General features: G+C 46.9%; 1 protein-coding gene across 1 annotated transcript in view; it reads right to left on the bottom strand.

The window, feature by feature from the left end:
* Positions 1-1284: 1284 nt before the first annotated feature.
* RAB6A (RAB6A, member RAS oncogene family) overlaps positions 1285-27516 on the bottom strand; it is a 42333-nt gene continuing 16101 nt past the window's right edge. The window contains 8 exon segments of the mRNA XM_066571840.1: positions 1285-4247; positions 4249-4310; positions 6390-6456; positions 11832-11925; positions 12627-12738; positions 14691-14796; positions 16152-16205; positions 18675-18733. Coding sequence (XP_066427937.1) covers positions 4098-4247; positions 4249-4310; positions 6390-6456; positions 11832-11925; positions 12627-12738; positions 14691-14796; positions 16152-16205; positions 18675-18733 — 704 coding nt within the window. The 3' untranslated portion in view covers positions 1285-4097.

The raw sequence follows: 27516 nt of genomic DNA, 5'->3' as shown, positions 1-27516 counted from the left end.
AAAAGGGGCTGCTGCAGCAGGCAGGGAGAGCCCTTGCACTGTGGATTGCCGAGGACTGGGGAGCTGGAAGCAGAACTGCAGCCAGGGGACGGCTCGGCTCGGCTGCCGCAGCAGCTCTGCAGATGCTGCCAGGTGGATGCTGAGGCTCCTCCAGCCTGGAAAAATCAGGGCTGATCCCACCAGCGAGCAAAGAAGCCACCAGCACCTTCCAACCTGAGTCAGACAATCCCTCCTGGATGTTGGAGCTGGGCTGGGAGAGGGAACTCGACCTGGTACAGCCATGAGTGAGCGGCCAGGAGCACCCTCTGGGTGCCCCCCACCCATTCCCTGCTCCACAGCAGCCCCATCCCTGCAGCTCAGTCCAGACCCCTCCACCAGAGGGAAGCTGGGAATTGGGACACCAGTGGGAGGTGAGAGTCCCAAGGCTACCCACGGCAGCAGCCAGGAGGGATTGAGGAGGTGAAGGTGGTGTTTGCAGAGGCTCCCAGCCGGGGCAGCACCTGGAGGTGCCAGCTCCAAGGAAGAGAAGCTCCCCACAGTGACAAAAACCTTCTCCAGGAACTCGTCCCCCCCCACAACTGCTCCCATATCCCTAATTCCAGCACTACCTTCCAGTTTCATGACCCATTTATTCATTTTAACAGTGAAGAGCTTGACCAAGAGACCGAGGTTTGGGCACACACCAAATCCAGGTAATTCCCCTTCCCTACTGGATGGGGCTTGGAACAACCTGGGCTAGGGGAAGGTGTCCCTGCCCTTGGATGGTCTTTAAGGGCCCTTCCAACCCACCCATGGTGTGAGTGCAGGATCCTCTGTGTCCCTCAGGAAAGCAGAGGGTAACTCACCCATCTGTTACTCACCTCCCCGGCCCCGCAGACCCGGCTGCCGTCTCCAGCAGGAAGGAGGCTCGAGGAGGATCCTCCCCAGGGAAGCTGGGCTCGGTGCACCCGTGTCCCAGGGAGCTGAGGCAGTGCTGGGGCCGCACAAGGTGCCCTTGGCAAGGGAGCAGAGGCAGCAGCTGGATGCACGGAGCGGGAAGGGAGCAGAAAGGCACAGCGCAGCCGGCAGAGGCCGGGCTCCGTCCCCGGCATCGCTCCTGGGGCGCTGGAAACAATGGCAGAGACACCGCAGCAACAGCAAACACAGCCCTGCAGCACCCCTGCACGCCTTCCCCGTGCCACAGAGCCCCCCAAAACCCCTCCTGCCCCACAAGAGCCCCCTCAGCCCCCCCAAGGAGCTGCTCCTCCCGCTGCGCTGCACGTGCTGAGAGAAGAGAGCCAGAGCTTTCCAATGAGACAGGTATTTATTTAGTTCAAGCACTAAGGATTTGTTCTCTTGTCGTTGTTGGTTCATATTATCAAACAGAGCTGAGGTACCAGTGACATTCCAACATGAAGAAAAGGAACCTTTTTTTTCCCCTTACACAATTTCTTCAACTACTTTTATCAAGACAAAACGTGAGGCATGGAATAGCTGCATGATGGACTGTACAACGAGCAAGCCAGAGCGGGGAGGAGAAAAGAAACAGAGCCGAGACCTTCGCTCAGAAAATGGCACAAAAATCAGCATTAAGAACATCTGTTCCCATGGTTCCACTGGCCACACCCACAGAGTGAAAGAAAATTAAAATCTAAAACCTGACAGACGGATGGTGCAAAAAAACCCAAACCAAACCAAACCAAAAAATGAATATAAAGATCACGTTGCTCCTGTGCTCACCTTGGAAGTGTGCTTTCTCTGGAGAGCTGGAGTGAGCCCTGTTAAGCAGCGCAGGCTATCAGCAAGGACATGCACTGAACGTACCTGGCTGTGCTCCCGCAGCCCCCTGGCCGTGCTGAACACGGAGCTGTGGGAATGCTGCTCTCCTGACCTTTGTTTCCAGCGAGTTCTGGACAAACCTGCTCTCAGGTCTTCCAGGAAAAGCGTCCAGGCTGCTGGTCCATCACAGCCTGTATGGGCTAAGCCAGCTCCTTAAATCCAGTGCTTAAAGCTTGGGACTGTGGGAAGCAGAGGGGGCTGGTTCTATCAGAAGCAAGGAAAAAAAAAAAGGATGCGCTTGTGGGGAACAGCCAAATGAGGACCAACAGAAGCTGCACGGAGAACCAAAGGAGGAAAAAGCAAACCAAAGCAAAGGAAGAAGCAGCAGGATGAAGCATTTCAGCACGGTTAAGAACAGTACAACAAAGGAAAAGCAGCCAGGTTTCCTTCCCCCAGAGAGTTTCTTTTAAATAAAGAATGATCCTTTGTCACATATCATTGATGTTTATTTCAAGACATGCCACGTCAAAAAAATTCGCCTTTAATATTGCATTAGAAAAGCACTTTTACATCTCGTTCTGCCTTTAAGTTATTGTTGTGCAGAGTTGCTAGAAACCCAGGGCAGGGCATGAGCCTGGCATTCACCTCAGGAATGAAGAATTCCAACTCTTTTATGCCCGCTTCCTGGGGAAAGTGGTGGTGAGGACGATTCCCTTCCTCTCCCCCAGGTGGTTATTTTAGATGGTAGAGAGAGGGGCAGAAGAGAACCAAGGAGGAGCCTGAATATTCCCTTGCAATTGTCCATTTAATCCACAATCGCAACACAGACTCGAGAATTCCTTCCTGCACTGTAACTCGGCCAGAGTCGCCCAGCAAACAATGTATTTACAATTGTGTTTATTAACTTACACAGCAACTTCACAATGACTAGTAAAGATTAAAAGGGTGCACTTCTAGTGTGTTTCATTCCGTGTTTCTCGGGTAGCTACATCTCGCAACATCAGCAAAGCTCTACACAGATTCCTCAGCCAAAAGGAAAACAACAAAATCAGCACTGAAAGGAGTAAAAAAAAATTCAAGCCGAGAAATAAATATCAAAGGAAAAAAAAAGGGTTAATTGTGAGCCTAATTCTATAGAAAACTAAATTACTAATTATTTAACCAAACTATACAGCTCTAGAGAACCAAACTAAACCAACTTGGAAGACTGAACATAAAAAAAAAAAAAAGAGCTAAAAAATAAAGGCATAAATCTGCATAATCAGAAGTTGGTTTCCATCCTACTCAAGTCCCTCCCTTTCCATCTAAGATGCCTCAACTAGGATTCTGTAGGATCAAAGTAAACACCCCTTCCCCACCAACCTATGCCCACGCTCTGGAAAAGCGGGTGCCATTCCCCCTCTGCTGGGGCAGCCAGCTGCTCTTCCCTCTTTCTCCCAAATTTCCAAGGTTTCAATCGGCTTTGGCAGGTTTAGTGCCAGTCCTGATTTCAATATTTCCCCTAAAAACCAAAGAAGCAAAATGCTTTCTCTTCCAAACAGCTGAACTGTTACGTTCCCATCTCTTGGGCAGTAATAATTCACTTCATTGGTGTTCTACTTAAAAAGGACTAAAAAAAAAAAAAGCTCTGAAAACTCATTTTTGCACTCGAAACATTATTTCATTATTTCCCTGTTTCCTGCAAGTGTTTTGCTAATGCACATCAACCCTTTCCTTCTCCCCCAAATCCTCCAGAAGCCACTCATCCCAAAGAGCCCGTCCGTATTTCCCAGTAATGCTTCCTTGGAAACGTGTTCCCGCTGCCTCGGCGAGAATTTCCAGCTCCAGCAGCCAGCAGTGTCCAACCCCTGCTAAGGCCAGGCTGGGTCTGGACACCAGGCAGACTTGCAATTAAGAGCTTGGGGTTAATTTGTGTTTAATTATTATAAGCCTTCAACCCTTGGCATCTGCTGCCTCCCCCCGTGATTCCGCCTGCTGTCTACACATTCCCAGTTTCTGAGAGAAATTCCAATGGGTCAGATTTGCAAGCCTTCTTCTGCACATACATCTCATCTAGGTCCAATTCCAAACTTACTCAGTTGCCATCATTTCAAAGTGCAATATCATAACATATTAAAAAAGGAACAAATATTAAGAAATTGTACCTATTTTTTTTGTTTGGATTTTCTTCTTCTTTTTTTTTTTTGCTTTTGTTTTTTTTTAAAGTTATACCTAGAATACGGTGGAATATTTTGGCTTTTTTTTTTTTCTTTTCGTATAAATAATGAAGACACTGACATTTTGTTGGTGTGTTGGTGTGTGTGTGTGTGTGGGAGGGGGTGTGCTTGTGAAGCTAAAGATCATCTCCACGAGACAGCCAGCGATGATGAACTGCGATACGTTATTACGGAAAGGGGAAGGTTCAAGCCAATATTCACACTGCAGTCAATGAAGAGGACAGGGAGGGAAAGCAGTGATGTTCTGGAGAAAGGTGGAAGCCACATGGTATTAGCAGGAACAGCCTCCTTCACTGACAGGCTGCTCTTGAGGCTTTTCCAGTTTTATGTCAATCACTGGAAGGAGGAAGTTAAGGCAAACAGATCTCCAACTCCGTTTCCCTACCAAGAGCGGGATTTTGAATGGCATTTTCGGTGCTTCCTGCTGAAATACTGGGAAAGACCAGCTCCAAACCAAAGGTTTCTCACCTGCCCCGGCACTGGCACATGAAACCTGCAGTAGAAACAATGTCAGACCCCAATGTTTGTCTCTAACCAGTTCTGCTCCTCCCAGCAATCCCACTGGTCTCCTGCTGTGGGAATTCAAGATGCGTGGATCCACTGAAAGGTCCAGTCACCGCTTCTGCAGAACCACAGAATCACTCAGGTTGCAAGAGCCCACTGAGATCTCCAAGTCCACCTGCTCCCCCAGCACTGCCAAGGCCACCAGCATCTCATGTCCCCAAGTGCCACATCCACAGGGCTTTAAATCCCTCTGGGAATGGGGGCTCCATGACTTCCTGGGCACACTGCCCACCCGCAGAGCTCTGGCCGTGCCACCCCGGCCCCCTCACCAATCCCTGCTCAGTTAAACCTCTCTGCTCCCCCCAGCAGCCAGCACAGCCCTGCCACCAGCCTGAATTCCCCCTTCCAGGGACAGCTGATGTCCCCCAAGGTCACTGCAGAGCTGGCTGCTCACAGCCTGCCTGTGATAAGCGACTCCCTCTGCAGCAGCGCTCGAATTCCCAGCGGATGCCCTCCAGCTACAGCCTCCCGGAGCCTTTCCCAGGAGGAGCTTTGAATGCTAATCCCCAGCTCAGAGCTGTTCACCACAAGTCTCCAGCGTTCCCCTTATCACAGAGCACAGAGGCAAAGAGATCACACAGCTGGTACTTCCAACTTATTTCTTTAGGGGGTTGAAGCTGCTTTTTAAAGAGGTTTGGAGAAAATAAACATGGAAATGGGAACAGAAGACAGGCAATTCATCTCCTATGTTTGGTCCACTTGGCTTATTTAAAGCTTAAAGTGTGTTTAAGTTGGAGATCTTGACATGAGCCTTGCCAGCTTCATCTCAGAGCACAAATGGGTCAAGATCCTTGAACCCTCCATGTTTTGCAGAAGTGCCCCCGTTAATCCTAATGCAGCTGCCTGGGAGAGAGGATCCCATCCATGCCTGCTATCTGCAGGCAGCAGGAAGCCCAATTCCCAGTGCCCTAAATGCACTCCCATTTAGAGACTGCTGATCAAACTCCCTGCCACAGCCCCTGCCTGTACACTCTACCCCCCTCATTAATAAAGATTGTTGCTCATTAACCTTTTGGGGAACTGCATAGCAAAATATTTCTGATCACTCAAGTCCCTGTTACACAAAGCTTGTGCAGCTGCAATCCCCAGCTTCCCAAACCCTTCTTTTCCCCATGCATCAAATGCTCTGATGGAATTTCAGTGCCAGGTCCCACAGTTCCTGGGACCTCCTTCCTCCAAGGCACAATTTCTCCTCTATTTACCAGCTCCATGATCCCTGCTGCAAATAAAACCAGCCACCCTGGAAAAGCTGCTATTTCAAGCACACCCACCTGGCCAGGTTGGTGATTCCAGTGTAGCCATACTGCTTTTCAAGTCCTTTCCACCCCTGCTTTCCCATGGCTGAGACTGATCCCATCAGTTGAGTCTTCTCCCTCCCACCACAGAGATGCTGCCTGGACTCCCAGGCTGCCCTGGGATCTCCATCCTTGGAGATCTCCCAAGTTTCCCTGAATGTGACCTGGAGAAACTGGCTCAGTTTGGGAGTCAGCCTTGCTTTGATCAGGATGATCAGAGAAGGGGCTTCAGAGGTCCCTTCCAGGACAGCTTGGTTTTGGATTCTATCAATCAGGTCTGCAAGAGCCACAGGGGTTTTTGTTCAGTTACTCTTTGCAGCTGTTTTCTCCCACCTTCCACACATTCAAACACCAAGCAAAGAATCCTTTTGGATCACCATTCCTCCCCTTGCTTCCCTCCCCACCTTCAGCCTTCCAACCCACCAATCCTCCTTCCTCAGCTTGCAGGTTACTTGCCCCTATTCCCCCTCTCTCTGGGATGTCCAGGAGCCGAGCGAGGGCCGCAGAGGATTTTCCTGGTGCAGGGTAATGCCTGGCACAGGCACAGAAAGGATACTGTCTTCTCTACTTTTGTCTTGTGTGCTTTCCATCCCAGGCAAGGCAGCTGCCACACGTCGGAAAAGCTGCAAAGAACCACACAGGGAACAGATGAAAACAACGGCTCCCCCCAGCTGAGGCAGTTCAAACAATGATTCAACACATCCCCCAGCACTATTTACACTGCTCAGCCCCAAAATCCTGACACCAAATATAACCTTTATTCCTAGAAAAGGGCAAAGCACAGCTCTTGTTAGTGGAGATCAGAGAGCTGCGTGCAGCAAACCTCCTGCACCTTCTGTGCAAATAGGATGGGTGGGATCCAGCCCCGCCATGGATGTCCACAGACCCAACAACCTCCCCAGGGCAGGTGGGAATTAGATTTTCACACCTCCCCAGAGGATTTCAGAGGAGCATGGAGATGCTGATGAAAGCAAACACACCGTCCAGGAGCCTGTCACCACATCAGCCCAGCTGGAAGGGTGTCATAAAATGGGATGCATGGAAAGGATTTCTCCCAAGCCTCACCTATATGTGGCTCAGGCTCCTATGGAACAGACAAAGAAATGCAGCCAAACCTAGTCCTCATCATTTGGGGCCCACTCCATGGTTTTCCTATGCCCACATTCAGGGCATAAAGCACAGAGCAAAGGCATCCAAAGCCTCTCACTTGAACACCACCTCCAGTTTCCCAGCAAGGTCTGAGCTCCCAACTCTCCTCACAGTTTTATTCCATTTGAAGGAGGAAAGATGGAAATGGACTGATCCCCTCTCCTGCACTTCCTACCTCTGCCCCTGAGGTTCGGACTGGTAATTCCCACCACATAGCTTCTCCTGGGCCCTCTGGTTGAGGACCCTGTAGACAATGCAGGAGAAGTGCCCTGAATCCAGCTGTGTGTCCCCCTGCCCAGGATGCTGTCCCCCCATCACGTGCTCCCAGTGCACCCCCGGATGCTGCGGGTCTGACGTCAGGCCTGGCGTGTTCCACTGCTGCCCGCTGTCCTGCCTCTCCCCAAATGACACAAAGCTAAACCACTTATTCCCAGTGACCCACTTTCCACACAACACCCAGCCAAGGCGCTGCCAGCCTGTTTACATGAGGGCTGTGGGCACCCCAGCAGCCCCGTGGGTCCCTGCCCTAGGGCTTTCCCTACTCGGGCTCTCCCAGCGTCCCAGTGATGCTCCCACCATCCTAAGGGAACTTTGTTGGCTCTACAGCCCCTTCCAAGCTCACCACGAGCAAGCCCCCAGGTCTGTCTGGGATCTTTCTTGGCAGGAATCCGGCACACACTGGAATCTGAGCCAAGGATGGGTCTGAGAAGTCGGGACTCGATGTAATTCCCTCATTTCAGCCAACAGTTCCAAAGTAAAAAAGCTCAGTATGCCTCCCTCTGTGTTTCTGTGGACCTTTGCCATTAACCTGGACCTTCCAGCCTCCCTGAAAACCTCAGGGAAATCCTCACAGGCCAGCCAGGAAGCAACAAAATTCCAGATGCTAAACTCTACCAAAACCAACAGCAGGAATGCCCACACAGAGGAAGGATGAGGAGTCTTTAAAAAATCCTCGGCTGATGGAACCGACTGGAATTCCTGCATTTAAACCACACTGCTGACAGAAAGGCTATTTAAAATACAGTAATCCTTTCTTTACATTAAGACCAGGAATAAAATGATGCTTTTAGCAGTATTTCTCCCCTAAATTATCGGACTAAAAATAGGAATTTGGCAACTAAGAAAAATCAACTTTATTTCTTATTAACCTTCTGCTTATCAGCCCCAGCATATGTGAATAAATCCAATTAGGGAAACTTCCTGATGGTTGGAAAGCAGCCTTCCCACAGGGCCCTCTGAGCTTTCTGGTGCTGTCAGCCCTGAGCCAGTGTGTGTCTGTACACACACATACATGTTTAAATGTTTGTGTGGGTATAAAACCACAAGTATTGATGAGCATCCAGGACTTTTTTTCCAAGGCAGGAGTTAAATGCAGCAGCTGAAAGACTAAAAGCCACACAAACTCTCTTTCAGCGTTCAACTCTGCAATCTGCTTCCTGATAGAAACTCTGGAAAGAAGCCTCATCTCTCACCATCAGTTTCAAGTCATTTGCCAAACTGTGCCTTTCCTGCTACTGCAGCCAATAAATCCCAACAGATCAGGGTCACAAAGGACTGCAGGCATAAACCAGTTCTCAGCAATATGGAAAGGACAGGAGGATCACTGTCCAGATAGAAAAGCCGGGCAAGAAACCTGCTCCCCAACGCAAGGCAAACAAAAACCTCTCCCTAATTCTCATTCTCTGCAACTCTGAGGGTAATTCTTGCCCACCAGATGGGTAAGAACCAGAAGACAGGAGAAAGAGCCCAGCTCTGTGAGAACAGGGTCACAGAAGGGCTGTGCTCAGAGAGCTGCTGCCGTGAGAAAGTTCTTCTGCCAAGGACCACATTCATCCCTGGCTCTTCCAGGGCCAGCGTGGAGTGTGCCAGGTACTGCTGGAGGGAGCAATTCAAGGGCCCTCCCTCCCCTCTCCTTCTACAAGACAGCAAAATGAACCCTGACATATTCTGGGCATGAAATCCAGGGACTAACAATAAGATTCCCTGAACTACGGAGCGCCGAGACAGAGCAGGAATCGCAAAGTCTTTTAAAGCTTATTCAGGGCTGACAGAATGAATCAGAGACTACAGTTCTCTGCATTAAAAGGAGCAAGTTATCTACTTCTCTTCCCCAGCTTAAGGCTCCCCTGGCAATCAGTCTTTGCAGGATCCAAAAGCCAGTCTTTTCCCCTCTGCTGCATCGCTTGAACCCCACAATAACACTACCAATGCTTTTATTCCCTCATATCCACTCATTTTTCCCTCAACACCCCCTGCCCAAAGTCAGGGGAGGAACAGTCAGTGTGAAGGACCTCGGGGACTGCAAACAGCTCTGCAGTCACAGATCCAACAGCAGCCAGCAGTGAGGTGCCACCCTCAGAGCTCTCCCCTTTCCTGACACAGGGAATGGCAGGAAAAGCCTGGCAGCAGCACGGTGCCCTCTGCCTCTCTGCTGGGAGAAGATCCTGGCACTGGAAAAGCTGCTGTTGGATGTACAGAGCATCTCACCTGCTGGGGTCCCAGCACAAAGGCAGGCCCTCTGGATCTGCAGCACAGCTGCAGGGAGCTGGAGGCAGTGCCCTTCCCTCTTATCTCTTCCAGCAGAAAAGGATGAACCAGAAGCTAAAAGCAGCACCAAAGGACAAAAGTCCCCTGGATTCCCACTGAGGAGGAGCAGCTGCAAGAGTCACAGCCATTCCCTCCCTGAGCAGGACAAGAAATTCAGCTGTTTCTGGATGAAAATTCTGTGTGAAGATTAACTGAGACAGTGATTGTTCTGCAGGATCAGAATATATTGTGGAGAGAAGTTATTGGTTAAGGGAAGGTCAAATTTGCATTCAGCTTATTAAGGATTTTACACAGGTTATGGGAAGGGGATCCATTCTGCAGTTGTACTTTCCCGTTTCACTGGAAGAGAATTTATTGCTAAGTTATAAAATAAATTCACACCATTTAGCAGAGAAGCTGCGAGGAAACAGGGAGCTATCTAAGTGGTGGTATTAAAGGTCTTATCCTTTGATAATTGCTTAAACAACTGCTTATTAAACTAATAAAAATGAGTTACAAATATTCTAGAATAGAGAATAGCTTTGAAATCCTTGAGAATCCCAGTCCATACCTGCAACACACGGATCAACACTTGTAAGAAAAATCCATTTTTAATTCTTTTTGAATATCCACTCATGTCTGTTCTACACTATCAAATCCTCAGGGTTCCAGCTGGCCCTGAAAGCCACAACTCCCTCACAGGCTTGGCTGCAGAACCTCTGGAAATGTGGCAGGGCACAGAAACTCCCTGAAGGAAAGAGGGAGTGTAGAGCTCCTTCATCGTCATCATCATCATCATCATCACTCCTCTCAGTGAGGCAACTGTTCTCAGTGCACACCCCGAGGTCTAAGCACTCATTAAGGATTGCAGCACAGAATCCAAACCTTAATTACCAGGCAGCCTCTGTTGTGGCAGGATAATTGGGGGACCCTGGAAGCCAACACAGCCATGGTGGGTGATGCAGTGAAACAGCTCTGAGTTAACACTGCTATAATTATCCCATTATATAGGGAATCATTTTGCTACTTAGAGGCAAAGTCAAGGGACATTTTAATATCAGACTCTTTAGTCCTGTCTAGAACATGAAGTAGTTTATAATCCTATTTTATTGCTCCTGGTACCCTTCTGCACAGAAACCATTTGTGTAACTACATATATAAAGTATACATGGAATGTCATCCGTACACACAGAATCCCTGATGGTTTGGGTGGGAAGGAATGTTAAAGATCACCCAGTGCCACCCCTGCCATGGTCAGACACCTTCCACTGTCCCAGGCTGCTCCAAGCCCTGTCCAACCTGGCCTTGGGCACTGCCAGGGATCCAGGGGCAGCCACAGCTGCTCTGGGCACCCTGTGCCAGGGCTCACCCCTGTCACAGGAACAATTCCTTCCCAATATCAAATCTAAACCTATTCTGTCAATTTGAAGCCATTCCCTGTGTCCTGTCCCTCCATCCCTTGTCCCCAGTCCCTCTCCAGCTCTCCTGGAGCCCCTTCAGGCCCTGCAGGGGCTCTGAGCTCTCCCTGGAGCCTTCTCCTCTCCAGGTGAGCACCCCCAGCTCTGCCAGCCTGGCTCCAGTTCTGGTGTCTCCTCTGGGCTTTCTCCAGCAGCTCCAGGTCCTTCTATCCCTGGGGGACAGGGAGCTGAGCACAGCATTCATTCCACACTGGTGTGTTTGCTCTGTGGAGACACCCATGAATTTATGCCTTCTCCAGGTCTGAATTTAAAGAGCCACAGCTCATCTCAGGACATAAACCCTTATTTTTTTCTGCAACCCCATCAGTTCAAAAGACCTTTCACTGCTTTCCCCAATTCAAAAGCAACTCATCATCTGCTAGAAATAAATAGCTCTGGCTGTCCAGAAACATTTGCTGGCACTTCCAGTGCCTTCCAACAGAGTGGGAACAGCAGTTGCTCTGTCTCCCTGTGCACTGGGAGCATTTTAAGCCATCATGCTCCTCCTCCCCTGGTTTGTTTCATTCACTGAAACAGAACACAAACAGTCTCAGACCTGTGCTTCCCCAGCTTTGTGTCTCACTCTCAGTCCAAACAGTAAATCTGGATTATCAAAAGCCCAGGAAGGTGTGATTCTGTACTCACAAAGCTTCTTCCATAACTCCCCTGTTATTTAAAGGGAAGGAAGTCCCAAATGATGTGATGCAAGGCCAGAGATCCTTCAGAACCTCAGCCAACAATTCAGCTCTGAGGCATTGCTGGCTGTGTGTGGACTACAATTCCCACTGGCCCCCTCTGCCAAGGCTTCCCAAGATCCAGGGAAGTGCTCCTCCCTCAAGGAGGGTGTGTTACCTGCAGCCACTCACCTGTTTTACATTGTATCCTGCTTTTGCACTAGTTTCAATGAACATTACATTCAACTCTTTGGCTTTCCTTTCTCCTTCCTCAATGGACACTTGTCTGGGGAAGAAAACACAGAGTTGGGGAGGGGGAAAAAAAACCTCATAAAACCCAAACCTGAACAAATACCTTAATAATTAAGATTTATTACACTTTTTAAAAAGCCTTTAAATGCTTTATCTGAAAGCACCTAAAGGGTTTTTTTCCCCTGCATGGAATCTACAGGTGCTGACAGCTGACACCACTTCACTTCCATGGCACACCCAAGCAGAACTCAGCATTCCAGCAGAAAAGCCAAGTGTTCACCCCCAAATCCCTGCCCAGGAAGCTGTGCTTTTATGTCTGAACAATTAGCAATCACAGTTCCAAAATAATCATCAAAACCAAACTATTTTCACAAAGGTCCAAGTGTAACCATCTCATTTGGGAGGGATTTTGTCCCATTTTTCCCTGGATATGTGTTCCACCCATTAAGCAGAACATAATTAAAAACAAATATTTGTAACCAGTTTTTTTCATTCACTGGTGTGGGCTCTAGTCAACAATCACTTCTCCCCTGACATCTGTACAAGCTGGTGATGGTTTTTCAGCCCTGTGATGGAAATTTGGCTTAGCCAAAAAGAAAGAGGGTTTAAAATTGAGATTTCTCTAGTCACAGCCATCTCCAGAAAAAACAAAATTATAATATACTCCTTAAAATAGGAGCAAACAGCATCAGAGTAAGAAAAGCAGGATTTGAAAGCTGGATGACTGGCCCATACCTCTTATCTGCTAGATCTGTTTTATTTCCCACCAGCATGATGATGACATCACTGCCCCGTTCCGTTCTGACGTCATCGATCCACTTTGTGGTTTGCTGGAAGGAGTTTACATCTATCAGAGAACAGTGGAGAGGGTTATCACTGCAGCTGTCCCTCACAGCTCACCAGGAAACACATCTGCACTTGGAAAGAAAAGCTTCATTTTCTGTGGAGTCGGCGGAGGAGGGTGATGAAGAATCAGCGAGTGGAACCCTGAATCTCCCCCACTAAAGGACACGGAAGCTCTGGCATTGATTTCAGATGGGCAAGTGCCTCTTTACAGGTGGGCTCAAAGCCCCAGAGGGACCTGAGTCCATCTATAATTTGGTTTTGACAGCACCTAAAATGAAAATCTTATCACTGTGTTTCGGTTCCTTATTTTTTAGTTCAACATGAAGTATTTTCTGTCGGGAGCGGGGATTAATTTTTGCACTCTATGCTGCTCATGGCTCCTGCACCTACAGGTTCCTACAGTTCTCAAAAATCCTCAATCCCAGCTTTGCTTTTTGTACACTTGAATCAATCACTTTTTATTTTCTCTAGGGAATCCCAGAGTTATACAACACAGCAGCAACTCCCGTTGCACTGAACACTTGCCTTCAAAACAATTCCTAAATCTTTGCATAAAACCAGAAGCAGAAATTTAACCTCTTCACAGGCACTTCATGCTACACCCTTAAAAGCTGCAAGGTAAGAATTCCAGACTCTATGGTGCTTGAGAAGTTGCATCCCACAAGGAAAAAGGAGTTGGAGGGAAGCTGCCACAGAGCTCAGCATTTGCCAGTTAGTGACACAAAGAGCATCTGAGCAGCCAAAGTAGTTTCAGTGCTTAAGAAAGGGGGGGCCTCTGCAGCAGTTCTTGAAAAGTATTGATTTTTTTTAATGGTTTCTACTGCAAAGTAATATATTGCATGCTAGACAGCCAAGACTTGATCACTTGCCAGTGTCTTAATTTCCTTTACTGCTTGGCAATATTGAATTTGCTGGGTCAGGAAAAAATTCAGAGTTCACAGCTAACCTGTAATTTTAGCTCAAAGGAAAGAGCCATTTTTAACAATTAGACCTTTTCTAGGTAAAGCCCCTATTCCTGGCTGCAATCTTCTAGTATTTATAAATCAAAGGACAAGAACTTATGCATTTGTGCAGAATTAGGCCATTGTTCTCAGTCAATTCTGGTTTAGAACTGAAGCTGTCTGAAGGTTTAGCTCCCCTAAAACAGAATTTCTGCTCTTTGTCAGTGCAGGAACTGGTAAGGTTAGGGGTGTCTGAACTGAGGGGAGGGACAGAAGGAGCAGGGCTGAAGAAGCACTAATATTTTAGTTGACAAAAATGTACATACCTTAGTAAGGAATGAAAGAGCAATTGTTAAAGGGTAAGAGCTTAGTAGTAAATTTTGCATCTTGCAGCATGTGAGAGTGGCTGATTCCAAGGAAAATGTGATGTTAATGCCTTCTCCCCACCAGCCCATGCCCAGGTTTCATTTGAGGGGGGAGGGTGAATGAGATGGAGCAAGCTACCAAAGTCTCCAGTTTGAGAATTCAGATACCCATGGACACGAAGACCAAAAGTCACAGGTGATGTTATGACCAAAAGGCAGATGGAGGAGTGCAACGAGAGCAGGCAGGACTGAAGGACTGAAGAAAATGGGGTGGGGAAGGGTTAAAATGGCCTCTGTGAGACAGTTTATACATTACAACAGCAGCAACCACGGGGCTTGTGTAAAACAAGCAGAGAAACCACGTTTTTGTCATGCCAGGATGAAGCCCAAGCAGATGACGTGAGAGGACATGCAAAGCTAAGCTAGAGGATGAAAAGGGCAGAGTATTAGAAATGCAGAATTCCCCCCACTCACTTGTGATATCATAAACAACAACTGCAACAGTGGAGTCACGAATGTAGCTAGGAATCAAGCTCCTGAACCGCTCTTGACCTGCTGTGTCCCATAATTGCAACCGTACCTAACAAAATCAGTCAAACAAGCAAGAAAAATAAGACAAAAGGTCAAAGCCAGTGCAAAATACCTACTTGTGATATCGTAAACTACTACAGCAGCAGCAGAGTCACGGATGTAACTGGGAATGAGGCTACGGAAACGTTCCTGACCCGCAGTATCCCACAGCTGCAACCTGATCTGTGGGTGGGAGAAAATTAAAAAAGCCAAACTGCCACTAAAAATAAAAGAGTAAAGAAATGTTGCACTTTTTTTTTTCTTCCAAAAAATAGCTAAATAAAAAGGAGAAACTCATGCAGGAGGTGCCTGGGGACTGGGAGCAGCAGGACACTGTCTCCCTACAGCAATCTCTCCCGAGGGGTAACAGCAGCCAAACTGGGGGGGGTGCAGCTTCCCAAAAAATGCTTCTCTTCCAAAAGGGGGGGAGTGCAATGGCTCAGCTTCCAAACTGAGAGCACCAACAAGAAAGCTACAGCTGAAGTGATGGAATCACCATCCCTGGAAGTGCTCAGAAGTGTGTGCATGTGGCACTTGGGGACGTGGGTTAGTGGTGGCCTTGGCAGTGCTGGGGATGCTTGGACTTGATCTTGGAGGGCTTTTCCAGCCTCAGTGATTCTGTGAAATGTTCACCTGCACTTCTCCCTACAGGAGAAATTCATGCTCTGCTCTCCTTCCTCAGGACTCACACAGGCAACCTCCAGCAGCATGAAGGATGGTTGCTGGTGGAAAAGCTACTCATGTCAGTTTTTTGAGGATAAAATGCTTGTTGTAACTCTAAACTGCAAAATAACAGAGAGGCTGAATGGCTCTTACCAGCAAGGTTCTGGAAGAAAAGGCAAGGAACACTAAAAGCAACATGTATGGCAAGGTGTGCAAGAGCCTGTTGGGCCATGGAAAGCACATCTCATCCCTCAAGCCCTTCCATGCAATCCCATTTACTGGGGGTTTATCCAATCCCATTTATTGGGAGTTCATCCGGTACCACAAGCTTCTGCAGCACTGCAGTTTTGTTTCTGCAAATAGCTCAACTGAGGCTGAATTTCTTAATTAAGAATCTGAGCTCATTTTAAACCACAGCTTTGCTTGCACAGAGGAGTGATTTCACTTGATGAGCTAAAACTGCACCAAGCAAGGAAACGAGTCTCATTTGTGCACTCATCAGAGGCCGCCTTCTTTTTAAACAAGGAGTATTAAGAATGTGGAACCAGCAATTAACTGGCCACATCTGGCAATCTGTATTTTACCTTTCTGTCTTGTGGCATCAAAAGCTGAAGGGGTTCAAGCTGAAAGGTTTCCCCTTTCTCCAGACTCCCACCATCATTCACCCCTCAAATTATCTCTTTCTTCACAGAGGATGACACCAAATTTCCCATCCCCACTGCTGTGTCTCCACAGCACTTGTCAGCCTGGAAGCAGCTGGGAGATGAAGGCTCAGCCTGTGCTTCCCAGTGATCTCAGAAGTGTGGGCTGCACAAAACCAGATGCTGGTCCTCATTCCTACTGTTCACAGAGAAAAGCAACAAAATCTTACTCACTGTTCGATCCTCCAAGTACATGGTTTTCGATAAGAAGTCAATGCCAATTGTTGCCTGAAAAGAGATGAGAAAACCAAGAGCTCTTAAAAAAAATGTCAGAACACCTGCAGTGATTTTCAGGGGAGCAGCAGAAGTTGCAAGAAAAACAGGTTTGGTTTCTTATTTTTAAGATATAGCTTGATTCAATAAGCAATTTGTTTAATATATCCACGACCAGAACAATTCCTTAAAGCACAAAAGGTTTTAAGCTTGACTTGAGGCATATTGACAGTTCAATCCACACATTTATTTGGGTAGCAGCAGGCATTTTTATGCATGTGACAAATTGGTGTCCCCCAGCTCAACCAGGATATGGGGCCACACTGCCTTCTACCCAAGTGCCAAATATTTCCAGGCAGATCAAGGCAGACACCTACATGATCCCCAACTAAAGCTTGGTTCATCCCAAAGCAGCAGAGCTGCACCCAAACTTCCCAACACCAGTGGAGAACATCTTAATGGCAGTGGGAAGCCATTCCCGGTGTCCTGTCCCTCCATCCCTTGTTTCCAGTCCCTCTCCAGCTCTCCTGCAGCCCCTTTAGGCCCTGCAAAAGGGCTTTGAGATTTCCCTGGAGCCTCCTCCTCTCCCAGCCTGTCCTACCACAACAGGGAAGCAGCATTATCAAGGAGTTGATTCCAGCATGCCCAATACACCAGACTTTTACTAAAACAGATCTTCCATGGTGTGTGACATGTGGGGCCACAGCACAAAGGAAGGAAATCATTCCCAGCATGTCCATGGAGGAGGGGAATGACTCCTGATAAAATAAACACCTCCAATCACATGGTTTTATTCCAGGTGTTTGGGTTTCTGACACAGCACAGCAAGTTCTTACTGACAAGACAGAGGGACACAGCTGAATTCCTCTCATCCAGCAGTGAGCAGAAGGAATCCAATGCACAGCACGGATTTTTCTAAATGGCAGCTTTCTATTTTTAACAGCTGAACATAAAAACCCCATGTTCAAATGATAGGTTTCAGAAAAATAGGCATTCAAAATCTGCCAGAAACGTCCAGAACAAGCAGCTCATCCCTGAACTCACCTCCTGCTCCAGTTACCCATGATCAGGTGCATTAATACTGAGGTCTCAGGGGTCTCTAGACAACCCTGGGAATCCAAAAATGTCTGGTTTGGGTTGACACCAACAGGCAGTGTGATTTTGGCCAAACTGCTGGACGTTTTGTGACTGATTCCTTCTTCCAGCTACAGCACCCACTAGGAGGTATGGCCCCACCTCAGGCACAACTCCAGGAAAACCAAGGGGTTTGGATGAATGGCTCTGACCCAAGTCCATTAACACCCAAACTGGGCAGGCAGCACTGATGCCTAGATCCAAGTTGGCTTGGAAGCCCTTAGGATTTCTCACTGTTTTAAGTGCCACTCACTGATTTTGCAATCATTTCATGTATTACATCAGGCCACCTTTCCATGGTGACACCCTAAAGCACACAGGGTGAAACCTCCTCAAGGAAGAGCTGGGACACAATCTCAGCAAAGAAAAGGAGCACTCCTAAAAGAAAAATACTGGGAAGGGGATGAAATCCCAGCTTAAATAAAAGAACTGTCTTCAATGTCCATGTAATTACAGTGGGAGGAGTGTGGGAGGAAGCAGTGATGTGTGCTCCAGCCCTCCCACACTATGGAAACGTGGCTCTTCCCACAGCTCAGGGAGAACTCCCCATCCCGTTTTTCCTAGCAGCAGCAAGGAGGAATTACTGAAGGAGGCAGGAGGGAAATTTCTCAGTTCAATGAGATCCTTGGCTAGACACTGAGGAACAGGAGAATCACGTTTTCCTTTTTTTTTTTCTGTTACCTCCTCCTCCCAACCCCCTAAAAAACCTTTCCCAGGCACCAGGGAACAGATTTTTCTCAGTTTCATGTATCCAGAACATCACCAACTGTAACCAAGTCATGAAACATGTTCTGCTTGGAGGAGACACACTTCAGGAAACTGAAATGCTTTTAGATCTCACCACATTTTGAGCTCGTGCTAAATTCTGGGAGTGAGAAACACTGACTGTTCTCCTGGGCTGCACTGTGCTAATTTGTAAAATTGTTTTCTAAGCATGTTGATTTTTTAAAATATATTTTGTATTATTTTCTAGCTTGTGTCAACTTGTTGTTTAAAAAAGCTAGGTACTTGTTATGTTATCCACACACAGGGATTAGATTTGTGATGGTCTGATAGAAAATGGTGGGGAGAAAAAAAGAAAAACCCTGGCAGATTTAACTGCTATTCCCTGGATGTGCCTTGGGTATTCCTTTAGAACATTCCACAGCTCATCCTGCTGCAAGCAGCAGCTAAACTCCTGGAGCAGAATCCAACCCAGAAGTGCCACACTGGCTGGTGATTAAAATAAAGATTTTTTACAATTGGCAATTCCATGGTCAGTGCCCCAACTTGTCTGGAATGACATTTCCTGCAATGGAAGACACGGCAGCAGAGGAGTCTTACACAAGACAAAAATATGGATTCATTTACCTGGTAGGTGTTGTCAAAGCTGTCATACATGAACCTGGTGATCAAGGAAGTCTTCCCCACTAAAAGAAGAGAAAAAACCATGGATTCAAGGACCAATTTCAGAGCAAGGTTTAAGCAAGTGATTTAAAAATGGTTTAAAGTGTCCAACAGATCCATTGTGTGCACTTAAACTTCCTGCAAGGACAAGAGCAGTTATTTGACTTTACAACTGTAAAGTCACTTTTTTTTTCCCCTGTATCATTCCCAATCATCCGATTTGCTCTTAAATATTTGTGATTTGAGATGAAAATTAATTTCATTGTTCTGTTTTCTACCAAGTCATTCAGTAATTTTAGTTGCACTGAATGACCTTAACAGCCCCCATAAGTAATTATTAGCAACAAAATGCTCTTCTCATTCACAAAACATGGGATTTCCTCACTTTCAGACCCCATCATCCTCACAACACTTATTTTCTACTCCTCTAAGACAAACACCACAGCAGAGCTGGGCCAAAGCCTAACTCATATTTTAAAGGCTTTTTCCTTCTCCTACATCTTCACCTGGAGGCATCAGGAAGATCCCCAGGAACTGGAACATCTCCAGCTGCCTCATTTTGATGTGCATAAATCTTCTTAAGGCCAGTTATTTAGGAAGCAACTCAGGGGTGCATCCCAGAGTTTTTTCCAACCTCCTTGCAGCTGGAATTTGCCATCTCCCAGAGGCAGAGGAGAGGAACTGTGTGACTTGAGTTGGACACAAACACTGCATGTGCAGATAAAAGGTAAGACACAGTGCTCAAGGCAGAGCTTGTGTTCTCCAAGCAATATTCCAAGGATTTCAGTTCTTTGCCAGGGTGGACATGCAGTGAACACAGGGATTTAAGGCAAGATTAAGGTCCCTTCCAACCCAAACCATCCTGTGATTTCAGAGGTGAGTTTTGGGGGGTTTTGTTTGTTTGTTTTAGATCTTAACGTAAGTGTCACCAAAATCTCCAGTACCCCAATTAAGCAGATATTTTCATCTTCAGTTAACTTTGAAAAAGAGCCAAACAAACAGGAAGCTAGCAGACAGCCTCAGAGAGATGAGGTTTTCCCAAGTCAAAATCTGAATTCCCACGTGAATTTCTAACATATTCTGCTCTGGAGGCAGAATCATGTTTCCCAGCAAGTTAAAAAGCTCCTTCACAAAGGTAGAGCAAATACTCCCTTCACTGAGTAGGTTTTCAGAAGCGGCACATCCCAGTTGGGAATGATTCCTGAATCCCTCACTCAGATTTGTCCCATGGATGTGCTGAACAGGGGAGGAAGGATCCATTCCAGGAGACACAGAGAAGCAAAGCCAATCCCCTCCTGCTGCAGCACAGGCTGAATCCCAGGAATTGATTTGCAGCATCACAAACAAGCTTTCGGTTTTCCTCTCGTGCCTCTGATGCAAACAGCCACATTTAACTCCTCACGGGTCCAGTCTCACCCAGGAAATGATTTGCTTTGGTAGCTCACAACCCCTGAAGGACAATGAAGTGTTCCAGAAAATTCTTCCCTTCTGAGTGACATGTCTTGGATGGGATCTGTCCACAAATCATAAAATATAAAAATATTCTGTTTATTCCTGGAGCCTTCCTACCCTATCTTCACTCATTTCACTAAAAGAGAAGGAAAATAAGGTACTGCTTGAATTGTTTATATTTAAATATCTGCTTCAACCAGCATTTGGAGAGAGCATCCTAATGGACTGAGTTCCAAGACATTTCATCTCTGAACAGACCCAGGTTTATGTTGACAGGCAGCAGATCAAGATGGTATTAACACCAACTGCTCACAGTTTTAATTCCATGAATACTGAGGCATTGCCATTCCTCCTTTTAAAAAACCCAAACTGACTCCTTTCAGAAATCCTGGCAGGAATGAAAGCCCACAGTTCCCGCTGTATCTCTGATTTCTGCTCTGCCATGCTGGCTGTACGTTCCTCAAATTCCCAGAAGGCAATAATTTGGGAATGACTGCAAGCAAGGGAGAGGACAGATTCAGAATTCAAATTCATCTTAGAAAACGCCAAAATGACCTCAGGAGGCAAATGAAGCCCAGCAGGGAGAAGCAGAACAAGGTAATACACAGAGACAAGAACAAGCAGCTGCTTAAAATCCAGATGGGAAACAACTGGATAAGTAATCCAGGGGTCACAGCCCAAGGAACAGATAAGACACTCAAGACCTCAGCTCTGTTTCATTAAGATGTTGGTTGGGGATTTTTTTTTTTAATCTAGTGAGTTAATTTAATCTCTTGGAAAAACTTCCACACCCAAGTACATCCAGGGCAGCATTAGTCAGCAATGCAATAAATATCCTGTAGGGCAAAATATTCCTGGGATGCTGCTGGAACAAGTCCAAGGAAAAAGGTCAATATCACATCCTTGGAGGGACAGAGGTGGGGGAGGAAACGCTGGGAATGGGGATTGCTTTGACTGGACACACTGACAGCTACAGGAAGCGAGGGAAAATCTCAAACAATTCAGGAGCTGAGAAGGAACTTTTTGGCAAAAATCCAGGCAGCTTGCAGAGCTCACAGCAAGCAGCTGAGAGGTGAGGGGCAGAAGTGATTTGCTGCTCAGGGAAAGTTGTCTCCAGCCACTTTTCCCTCTGTAGATTAAGATCTAACAGCCAAAAGCTGAGTCCAAGCACAATCCAAGCAGGAAGGGCCCAGAACCGGGAAATTGAGGCAATTGAATTTCAAAATAACTTATTCAGCTGGGCAGTGGATTCTCCTCCCTTCCTTGGCATGCAGAGTTGTCAATGTCATTCCACTCTAGGAATTTACATCCAAGGCATCTTTTGAAGAGGAGGGAAGCCAAGTAAATAAACGATTAACCAAAGAAACCATTTGTGTCAACACCAAGCCTGACATTCTGGACATTTTTCTGTCATTAAGAGGCTGAACAATGGCTTCACCAGATGAGTTCTCGACTCCTTCCAGCTTTCCATCCAACAAAAATCTCCACATCAAACAGCTCCTAATCACACAGCTGTGCCTCACACACCATTGCTTAAGTGATTGCTGTGATTACAAATTCCTAGAAGGTTTTGGGTTGGAAGGGACCTTGAAGACCAGCTCATCCCAACCCCCTGCCATGGCAGGGACACCTTCCACTGTCCCAGGCTGCTCCAAGCCCCATCCAGCCTGGCCTTGGGCACTGTCAGGGATCCAGGGGCAGCCACAGCTGCTCTGGGCACCCTGTGCCAGGGCCTGCCCACCCTCACAGGGAACAATCCCTTCCCAAAATCCCATCCATCCTGCCCTCTGGCAGTGGGAGCCATTCCCTGTGTGCTGTCCCTCCAGGCCTTGTCCCCAGTCCCTCTGCAGCTCTCCTGGAGCCCCTCCAGGCCCTGCAAGGGCTCTGAGCTCTGCCTGGAGCCTTCTCCTCTCCAAGTGAACAACCAGGTCTCCCATCCTGGCTCCAGCCCTCACAGCACCTTCTATCTAATTATCAATGTTCACTTCTGAAGGGATCCAGCTCCAACAGGAATTTTTAAGCTCAGATCTGACTTGCTCAGATGGTTTTCTTCAGCTGGATCAGCTCTGGAAAAATCTGGACCTGGTGGCTCCCATCATGAGCTGGCTGCTCACCCCATCCCCATGAATTCTGCAAGGCTGCAGTGTTCCCATATGTTCTGGGACAAGAAGAAGCTGGCTCTTCTGATATATAAAATTAGGAAACACTTAAAAGGAAAGGTTTGATCACTGGTTCAGCACAGAAACCAGCAGATGGCCCAACACCAACACCCTCCCCTGAATCAGCACCTGAACTGTGGCAGCCAACAGCCAAGTGCCCAAAGATGACTGAGGGGAAGTTGTGAAGATCCCATCAGTGGAACTGCCACGAAGCAGGAGGGGCTGAATTCCAAGCCTGCAGCTCCTGGAGTGGCCCTGATCGATGCCCTTTGTCTGGGAGGCTGCAGCCACTGCCTGGCAGGGATTTCACAGAGAACTCAGCTGCAGGATGGAATCAATACTGAAAAGCTGATCTCGTGCTTCCAGCCACTTTGATCCCACAGCAGCCCTGGAGACACTCCAAGGTCACTCCATCTGATTCCTGCAGGCTGCCTTTGTCCTGCTCCTGGGGAGATCTGTGTGTCCAGCAGCAGCCCCAGAGTGCCACTGATCCATGGTGGCTCTGGGGAGCAGGGCCCAGACCCCTGAGGTAACACAAATCACCCCCCTGCCAGCATCAGCACAGCATTAGAAGGTTGCTTGTTGCCAAGGGCTCAGGCACCAGCCAGGAGTGACCTGCAAGGAAAAGTAACAGGGATTGTGCCACTTGGACTGTGTGATGCATGAGGAGCAGGTCTGACACCCTCCCCTCATTTTAGGCACATCATACTCACAACCTCTCCAAGGATTCTTCTGGAGAAGCCACAGCTAAACCACTGACTTCATCCTAGTGGTTGTTTAGAACTTTCAAAGCATCAGCAACCAGGAAAAAAGCCCCAAGAATTATCTTGAAAGCAAAATAACCTTAAAAGTAATCAACATGTCCAGACTGTTCAACTGGAAAGCTGCCCTTGGCCTCTCCCAGCTCTCAGGAGCAGCCTTGGCCAAGAGATTCAACCTGCTGAAAGCCAGAGGTAAAGGGAGGAAGATAAGGAAAGCCACTGTGTAATCCCAAAATTTCACTTGCCCTTTACATGACTCCTTTCAGATCTGATTGAAGGATAAACCCCAGTGACACTATAACTTTCATACATAAGCTCACCTCAAAATCCTCACTGGAATTATTTTGCTGTGAAAAAAAAAAACCACCCAAGGCACCAAAAGGAAAAGCATTGCTAAGAACAATATACTGAATTATGAATGCCTCAAAACCATTTTTAGATTTGTGTTTAAAAAGAAGCCCCAAAAGGAAGATGCACAGAGTTGACTTCTGCTGATCTGTATGAGCCAGTAAAAATATTTTTAGGTACGTCATTCCCAGCACTGGAACAGAAAAGCTGTATTAAAGTGATTAAAGCAGCTTCTTTAAAAAAATATAAAAACACCCCCCATCCTCCTCTGCTGTTTGCTGTCAAACTCTGGAAATTTCACCTGGTTCCCTCAAAGCAAGAAACCAAACTCATTCATTATTCAAGGGCACTGGCAGAGCCAGCAGACTGCATTCATCCAAGGAATTCCCAGTCAGGTGAAATTTGTCTCAGTCACAGTGAGGAACCTGGAGGATGGAATCCAGCCTAGTCCCAGGGAGCAGAGGCAAAAGCCACGGTTGAGGAGGTCTCATCTCCTTGCTCTAATTAAAGGATTTTTTTACCCTGATTTCTTTCCCTATTGATTCCCCTCCTGCTCTATTGTCAAACCTATTTTATTCTGCCATTTCATTCCTGATGGGAGATGAGATCAGACCAAAGGACCACCTGAGCCAATTCCTTACAGATTTAAGGCCTCAATATTTTTTTGAAAGATGAAGAAAAACTAAAATTAGTAGAAAGCCTGCAAAATAGAAACCTTCTTGAAATCCATTCATGGATCCCTTTAAGTAGTATATAAACAAAATGGTTCAAACAGCTCCTTTTAAGATAATATTCCCAGCCTAGTAAAGATCTAGGTTATAAATTATACTGTGGAGATGTGCTTCATTATTTAAGATTCTGTTTAGGAAATGAATGTAGAATATCCAGAGAGTTACAGGGAAACAAGAGCCAGAAAAACAGGGAACAATTTAGGTTTGCTGTATATTGCTTTTTGAATTGGAGAGATGCTCCATCATTTTCTACCTTAAATATATTTCATTTCATTCCTCCCAGAGAACAACTCACCTTGATTTTGACTGACTCTGGGTTTGATACTCATTCCAAGAGGAACAAGCAGTGGCCTGGAGCTGGTGGCAGAGATCAAACACGGAGATCAGGCAAGGGAAATGAAAGCAGGGACAGCGAACGCGCCGGCTCCGAGGGCACAGGGGGCACCCCCTGAGCACAAAGTCCCCTCAGATTCCAGCAGCCCCAGCCCTTCTCTTCTATCAGCAGCAAATTTTATGGTCTGACAAAGGACATTGGCAGCTGCATGGCTTCCCACAGAACCAGTGAGGAGCCTGCACACAACGTGCTGCTGCCAAATATTGGTATTTAGGCGTTTCTTTGGCAGTTCAGGACACGTTTTGCACTATCTACAAGGATACTTCTAAAGTGCAAGGAAATAAATCATAGAACCATTTTGGTTGGGAAAGCCCTCCAAGATCATGGAGTCCAACCATTCCCCCAGCACTGCCAAGAACATCACCAACCCATGGCCCCAAGTGCTGCATCCACAAGGGTTTAAATCCCTCCAGCAGTGGGGATCCAGCAGCTCCCACAGGGCTATGAAACAACACCCACATGGCAAACCTCAGCCCCAAAATAAGTCAAAGCCCTCCAAGAAACTTACACACGGGCTGCAGAACCTGCTCTGAGCCTCCTCCAATGAAAAACAGCCACAAGGATGCTGCTGGCAGCAGCTTGTCCAGGACTGAAGGGGAAAGGAGGACAGGCAGCAGCAGAGCAAGCACCTCCAAAAGGCGTTTTTGGCAGTTTATTTCTGGAGGTTTTATGGCATCCTACCTCGAAAAGGAACTCTAGAAAGGCAGACACAATCAATAACAATGTCAAACAACTGCAGCTGGCCTTTTTAGACCAATGAATCCCTGCCAATCCTTCATTTCTTTTCAGGTCACCACCACAACAAAGCCTTTATTTTGCCTTTTAATTAAAAGCACTATTGAAAACTGTTTGATATAGTCCTGGATCAATCACTTTGGCTTCAGGGATTGCTGGCAGCCTGGAGCTCTCAATTTGAGAATGGCTGGCCTGTACCTACAGAGCAGAGGAGAAAACACACAGAAATCCAGGGACTGGCAGTGGAGGATTCCCATAGTCCAATTCCATTCCCAGAGCAGCCTGTTCAGCCTTGCTGAGCTCCAGGGAAAGGACTGGGCCTTTCCCTATTTTCCATTTCCATCTCTTAGCCAGCAGTTGACAAAGCCATGAGAGGTAACTGCTCTCAGCCATCCCCACAGTCATTCAGAGACTATTTGTAGAAGAAACAATCACAATTAAAAGCTCTACAGAAACCAACCAGAGAACAAGAGAGACTTCTGGAAGCTCAAGGTAATCCTGAAGCATTTGGATGCCCTGGAAGTGTCCAAGGCCAGGCTGGACAGGACTTGGAGCAACCTGGGATAGTAGAAGGTGTCCCTGCCCATGGCATTGGATCATCTTTAAGGTCTCTATCAACCCAAACCATTCCAGGACTCTGTGATTCATGACAGGGTGCTGAGCCTCTTCAAATTAAATGATGTTTTAAAAGCCCATGTTTTAACCCCCTTCCAGATGATCACTAATAGCACTGTCCCAGTGCTCTACATAAAATGGGGATGGATTTAAGAGATGCAACATGAGGTCGATGAACCAGTGGAATAACCAAATTGGCCTCTTTCCTCTGCCCTCTGTGCACAGCCCTGAGTGTTTTAAAGTACTGAGAGATCCTGAACAAAAAGTTGATTATTTGCTCATTGTAAATTCAATTCCCCTAGTCCTTACAAAGATTCTATCTGGACTGGACTTTTCAAGGCAAGATGAGACAGCTTTATGAGAGCTGAAGGTGAAGAGATGAGTTTTACTCATTTAATGAAGTAAAAAAAAAAAAAAGCACAGCCAGAATTTTGCTGCTGCTGAGGAAATTTCCATTTTCCTTTCACCCTGTGACAATCAGGTGCCTTGAACTTCAGTGTGCTCTTTGTGATGGGAGAATTTCTGAGCAAAACCTTTTCAAGCCTTAACATCCCAGCAACTTCCTAAAGGAGGAAGTGTGACATCAGCCCTCAGCTCCCCAGCCAGCCCTCAGCACTGGTAAAAAAAGCTGCACTTAGCAAACTGGAACAGACCCTAAGCCAGGGATAGGAGCCTAAATGGATGGTGGGAAGCACACATGAATATTTATGAGTGTCTGGTGCAGAGCAGCAGGAAGGGAAGCATGGAGTGGAGTGAACTGGCTTGATGCAACAGGGAAAACCAAGGAATGACACCCACCCAGCAGATGAACACACAGAAAGCTGTTCTGGGAATGGCTGGGATCATCTGCAGCTCGGACCCACGTGCTGCAAGGACGGGATACAAAGGAAGGAGCCAGGCCCCTTGCACAGGAGCACCACTTTAAACTCTAAGGATGTGAAAAAAGCTGCCTGATCCTGCATTCCTCATATTTTTTCTACCCAGACAGAGGGTATAACTTGATTTTGCTAGGAGTTACACCAAAAAAAATCTGCTCTATTTGTTACAGCCCCAGGAAAACAGGGCAGTGCAGCTCCTCAAGGCTCAGGGAAATGTCCTCAAACAGCACCAGAGCTGTTTGTCACCCAGGAGAGTGACACTGAGACTCAGCCCTTCTCCCTGGACACCACCAAAGGCTCATTTGTAATGGCTTCTAAAAGAAAGTCCTAATACTCATTTCAAGCCAGGCCAAAAATTAAGTTTCATACACATTTGGTATTGTGTTTAAAGACCTGCCCTTGCTACTGAAAAGCAAATAGGAAGCAGAATTTTGTTGCCACCCAGTTGTCATCAGAGCAAAGGAGTTTTAGTTCCAGTCAATCTCTCTGGGCAATAATCCATGGAAACAAGAGTTTTCATGCCTGCCCCTTCCTGTCAGGCATTTCCATCATTTACAAAAAGGGACCAATTACTCCTTTATCTACAACAACCAGTAATCAAATGATTAACACTTCAGTAACTGCCTTATAAAAAAGATGACTATGAAAATATGTGTTAGCCTGAAAAGCTCATTAATTCTCATTTATTCTTCTCTTTGGGCACCTCAGAGCACATTCACAGGGTTGTTTTCCA

The sequence above is a fragment of the Molothrus aeneus genome, chromosome 2, assembly GCF_037042795.1.
Source record: "Molothrus aeneus isolate 106 chromosome 2, BPBGC_Maene_1.0, whole genome shotgun sequence".
Taxonomy (NCBI): domain Eukaryota; kingdom Metazoa; phylum Chordata; class Aves; order Passeriformes; family Icteridae; genus Molothrus; species Molothrus aeneus.
The sequence above is the reverse complement of the archived record's forward strand: the minus strand, read 5'-3'. Positions and strand labels throughout refer to the sequence as shown.